The sequence below is a fragment of the Suricata suricatta genome, chromosome 9, assembly GCF_006229205.1.
Source record: "Suricata suricatta isolate VVHF042 chromosome 9, meerkat_22Aug2017_6uvM2_HiC, whole genome shotgun sequence".
NCBI lineage: Eukaryota > Metazoa > Chordata > Mammalia > Carnivora > Herpestidae > Suricata > Suricata suricatta.
The window spans coordinates 3,746,142-3,751,674 of NC_043708.1; the positions used below are offsets into that span (position 1 = coordinate 3,746,142).

The 5,533-nt window shown below is 61.8% G+C and overlaps 1 protein-coding gene across 1 annotated transcript in view; it reads right to left on the bottom strand.

The window, feature by feature from the left end:
- DLK1 (delta like non-canonical Notch ligand 1) overlaps positions 1-5,533 on the bottom strand; it is a 28,241-nt gene that overhangs the window by 1,747 nt on the left and 20,961 nt on the right. The window contains exons 4-6 of the mRNA XM_029950866.1: positions 4,296-4,359; positions 3,663-3,793; positions 649-790 (exon numbers count right to left, since the gene is read on the bottom strand). Of these exons, the coding sequence (XP_029806726.1) occupies positions 649-790; positions 3,663-3,793; positions 4,296-4,359 (337 nt within the window). The remainder of the gene's footprint in view (positions 1-648; positions 791-3,662; positions 3,794-4,295; positions 4,360-5,533) is intronic.

The following is a 5,533-nucleotide window of genomic DNA, read 5'->3' on the forward strand; positions in this document are numbered from 1 at the left end:
GGGGAGCTAACCCGATAAGGGCCGGAAGTGCTTTGCTGCCAGAAACCAAGGGTCCCTTTCTGACTGCTTTGCCCACAGCCCTGAAAATCCCAGAGCCCCTGCCCCCGGAGGGTCGCTAAGAGCTGGATGCTCCCACCTTAATGGCTAGTCCTCCCTGCCCACCCTGCTGGCCAAAGCCCCCCTCACCTCCTCAGCCTACCAGATCCCCCCCAAGACACCCCTGAACACGGAGCTGCAGAGCCCGCCAGTGCCCCCGAACCACCCCCCTAAAATGCAGAAGGGGGGCTCCACAGCAGCCACGGCGTTTCGGGGAGTCTGGCTTCCCCGGGGACCCGTCGAACATGCTGCTGTCCCCAGCTCTGGCCATCAGGCCTTGTCTGCCCTCACACACACACCCCGGGACTGGGGGCGTCAAGGGAACAGGACATCGCCTTGGGGGTCACTTCAGAAAGTACGGAGCTCACACCGTCCCCCATGAGCAGCCTGATCCTGGTGTGCCTGCCCCTCTGCGGGCCTGCAGACAGGCACTTACTTGGCTTTTGTCAGGTGACAGGTCCAACTGAGCTAGGCTGAAAGGGTGTTGAGGGGTGTGACGCAGGAATCAAAGCAGCATTCATCGGGTCGCCCAGAGTCAGAAAGAGTATTTACCCGTTGACCGCACAGGGCCCGGCCTTCTCCCGGCAGGTCATGCCCGAGAACCCGGGGGCGCAGGTGCACTCATAACGGCTACTGTCGATGTTCACGCAGGTTCCATTGTTGGCACAAGGGCCGGAGGAGCAAGCCCGGACATCTGGGGTGGGGAGAGAACAGCGGACTTTGTGACCCCCCCCCCCGCCACCCCCAGGGAGGTGGGGGAGGGGACGGGCTGGAAGCAGAGCTTTCCGAATGGGGCAGGGACAGAGCCCTCTGGCTGGCAAAGCAGGGACGCCAAGTGAGCGGCCCCGATGTCTCTGTTCTTGGGCACTCACTGGCCCACGGTCACCAAGTAGAGTCCTGAGCAAGCACGTGTAGTGAGCCCCCCAAACTCTGCAGTGAGCAAGCTGCTCAGGGGACGGAAGGGGCTCCCCCGTGTTAGGTGGCGGAGACAGCAAGTCACAGCTGCTCACTGATCCTCAACTCAGGAAAGCCATCCCCCTGTCCCCGCGCCGGCTCACCCCTCCGGTTCAGAAGCCTGACCTTTACCGCAGACCCCTTCCCTCGCCCACCACAGGCTCCTCCCCACTGCCTGCCTCCCCTCCATGAGCTTTCCGCCTCTCCTGTTCGGGTCCCTGCCAGTCAGGGCAGCCGTGCAGCCCAGCTGTTAGAAACACCAGCTGCCCTTCACAGCCCCGCCACGGAGGGCGGGGGGTTGGGGGGGGGGGACGGAGACATGTGAAGCCTCCTGTTGGGAATCCAGAAACCTGATTTAGCCCCAGCACTGCCTCCACCTCCCAGTGGTCGCTCTCCGCGCCCCGGATCTGAGACGCGGGGCCCGGGATAAAAAGGCTGTGTCTTTTGAAGGCAGTGAAATGAGAAGTACCGAGTGTCCTCCCGTCTGTGCGGGTTTCCATGAACACTGCCGAGTTTCCTCCGCCTTTTTACACCTCTTGTCGTGCACACTTCATTATGCGGGGCTCAGCCAGCCAGGGACAGCGGAACAAAGGGGCCTGGGCCAGGGGCTCTCTGCGATGGAGACCCCAGCCTGCAGGCAGGGCCAGGAGGGACCTTTTCTATGCCGGGCTCCAGCCCCGCTCAGAGATCAGCTTTTCCCCGCCCTGTGCCTCGCTTTCCCCACGTACAAGAGGGACTCTCCCTGCTCAGTCTCTGGTGGACCCCGGAGCTTCGGGTTCCTACACCTGCCAAACACAAAGCCGGGGCCAACCAGAGACGCGTCAAGTTAAGGCCGAATGAGTCATTGGGGGGGCGGTCCCTGATGCTGAGGCCACTCATGTGCGGATTTGTTCCCTCTTTTAAAGAGACCCGCAGCCTCGGAGCGGGGTGACAGCAATCCACCCATAAAGGAAAGCCCGTGGGCCATGCCGACAGCCTAGCCAAGCCCGCGAGGTGCCCTCTGGGAGCCCCACTTGATGTAGGAAACATAAAGAGGATTTATCATTACGAGAATGTTCTAGCAGGCGAGGCCTCGGCAGTGGGCTCCCAGTCTTCTGCTCCCAGCAGCCATGTCGCTAGGAATCTTGAATTTAAGCTAAAGACTTGGCGACCACCCTCCCCCCTACCTCCCCCCCGCAGCCACGTCTTCCCAACCCCTCAGATGGGAGGGTAGATTGAACAGAGGCGAGGAGAGAGCTGCGGGCGTGGGGGGAGGTCTCTGCCTGGGGCAGCTGGGGCTGTGACAGCCTCAGAGACAGGGTGGGGGAAACGGGAGAGGGCAGACAATTACCCGGAGGGTTCTTTCCTCCAGACCCAGCGTCCCAAGCTGAGAGGCTTTGTGGACCCAGTGAGGAGGGGACATTTTGTCTGGAAAACTCCAAGAGAGGCAATCCTGAACCAGACACCAAAGATGGTAGCTTTGGGGACCTCTGGGTCACAAAGCAGCCCCGGGGGGTGCCGCACTGAGGGGCATCAGAGCCGCAGGTCAGAGCAGGGAGACCCCTGCACCGTCTGGGGGGAGGTGCTGTAAGGCCCTGAGACAGTGTGGTGGGGGCTCAACTAGGAGCCTTGGCTATACGGCACAGACCCGCTCTCGAATTTTCCTCAAGGGAGGGGATTAGAAGCGGCCACAGATGGGAAGCACCCCATTTCCGGGGCCAGGAGAAGGGATTTTAGCTGGCTTTTCTCCCCACCACTCATGTGCCCCTAACCAGAGCCTTGTACACCCTCCAGCCTCGATTGCCCCTCGCTCTCTCCCATGCGTCTCTGCTAACGTCAAGGATGGAGGGGCAGAGGTCCTGGGGCAGCCGCCCACTCTGCTGGGAATTTTTTTTTTTTGAGGACTCTAGTTCTCCTCGGCTTCAGGGCCCCTTCTGCCAAATGAGAACGGACTCAAATGGACATTTTGCAGCCTGAAAACGCAGCGGCAGCCAGGTCTCGGTCGCTCGGGGTAATAATGGAGGACAGAGATTGCATCAATTAATGAAATCAACAGATAACACCCATCTGCCCTTCTCAGCTTCCCCCGACCGCCAGCCCCCCTTGCCCTGACCTCAGATGCCAGCCCCGTCCTACTGGCTCTGACTCAGCTCCCGTCCCCCTCACCCCTCAGCACCCATCACCTCCCCCCCTCCCTGGCCCCTGTCGTTGGTCTGTTCACCTATTTGTTCTCACGGACTCCTGGGCGAATTTCTTGGGGCCGTAGCTCTGTGACATCCCCTACCCCCCGGTCCTTACCCTCTCTGAGTTTAAGTGACCGGACAGGTTGCCCAGGTCTCCACCCTCTGAGCTCTGTGTGGCGTATGCTTATTTTGTGACTCTTTATTCAACAGGCAGAACCCCGACAGCACCCCCTCCCCTCTGGGTGCTGGTGTCGTGTGCCAAGGAGAACGAGACTAAGTCCCTACCTGTGAGGATCCGGGCACCAGCCAGGGCTGTACCGACAGACCATTACCATACAGAACCCTGGGCGCGTGGGAATAGGGGGGGAGGGGGAGGGGAGGCAGATGGGAGGAGGTGGGCGGGGGCCCGGGGCCGGGATGGGGGTGAGGCGGGCAGGGGCACATGCCCACCTATTTCACAGAGGTTCCCGTTCCAGCCTTCTTCACAAATGCACTGCCAGGGTTCCACGCAGAGTCCGTTAATACAGCCGGGAAAGGTCATGCATTCGTCACACAGGGGACCCTGCCAGCCAGGCTGGCACCTGTGATGGGGAGGGGTGGGGGGGAGGAGAAAGAGGGGGACACAGGAAGTGGGTGGGGTGGAGAGGGAGCTCAGGCTTTCTGTGGAGCCAGGGTCCCTTTGGGGTGGGGGTCTGCCTGTGCACAGTCCCAGGCCAGCGGGTCCCAGGAAGCAAATAACAGAGGTCTGCACAGAGAAGCTTCAACAGAGGCCCAGGCAGAGGGGTCCCCCAGAGCCTGGCAGGGCACCGCATTTTGCCGCAGTGGCCTGCAGTGGGCTCACCCTGCGAGGGGCTCTCCCCACACCCCACTTGTGAGGTAGACAGGAGCTGTGGCTGTCGCCCCATCCCCCCGCCCTCTGCCCTCTTCTCTCCTGCCACCCCCCACCTGTTTCCTGCGGGGGCGAGGGCGCTGTTTGCTGCAGCCCTGCGCAGCCAGGCCCCCCCCTTTTCTGCGTGACATGATGACGTCCCAGGATTCTGCCCTGACCTCCTACAAGCTGCCTCCAGGGAGCCCCTCCGTTACCTGCAAACATTGTTACCCTCGCAGAGCCCGTTTTCGGGGTGGCAGGCCGGGAAGCACTCAGCTCCTGAGGCACAAGAAAGGTTACACCATTCACCCCACAAGGCCCAGAGGCCAAGACAAAGCCCATCTTCCCCCAAACAGAGCCAAAGACCCTCTGTGGTCCCACCGGCCCGGGACACAGTAGGCGCCTCACGTCGACACACTCAGGAAAAAAAAATCTGCCATGTTCCTGGTTAAGGGGTGACCACAGTACACTGCCTAGTTCTCAGGAGCAGGTTACACACCTAAATTCCTCCCCCCCCTCAACATAACGAAACCTCAAATGCTAAATGATGGGCTGGGGAGACAGTGAGTGGAGAGATTCGACCCCTGGGCACTCGGCCAAACCCTCACCTTGGCCAAGTGAGCCAAAATGGGGGGGAGCATGTTTTGAGGTATTCAGCTTTGGAAAAGGCCAGACAGGTTGGCCTGGCAGCCCCGCAGGTAAGGCATCCCGATTTTTTAAACAATCTCACCCCAGTCCAACCAGGCACGCAGGTCAAATCTCCCCAGTTTCCCTCCCCCAGACTCGTGTTATTAAAACGACGCAAGGATTTTTGCCAAGCACGTTTCTGCAATTCGGACACTGTTTAGAGATTCGGGCACTTCCTTAGGCGCCTACTGTGTGCATTTACTTCGTCGAGCGCCCCAGCTTTCCAGACAGCCCCCCCTCCCCAAGCACTGGTGCAGTGGGGGCGGGGGCACTGCGGGAAGGGGCAACTCTCTCCCCGTCAGAGACAGATGGCCGCTGCAGACTGAAGTGTCGCAGCCCCTTACCTAGAGAAACGCCACGCGGGAGGGGCTCGCGCCGGGCTCCTCGGTGGGAATTCGGGGCTGCGACGGCGCAGCCACCCCCCGCGGCCCCCACAGACCTGTTCCCGAACGCACACGCAGCGACACCCCAAAGTTGCACCCCAGAGCATTTCCAAACCGGGTTCCCGGGCATCACCTCGTTTCTCCATGCCTCCTCTGTCCGCGCACAGACACCCCTGCGAGCGCCACTTCTGCGGGCGGGAAGGGGCGGGGGGCGCGGAGGGCAGGGCGGGGGTCCCACACCTCCCCTGTCCCCCCAGACCCCAGGGCGAGGCTTGGCATGCGGGCGGCGGGGAGGGCGAGGCGGCACCGCGCGGGGCTTAGGGTTAGGCGGGACGGGTCGGACTTGGGGCGCACGGGACGGGGCGCGCGGGCATCGGGCGGCC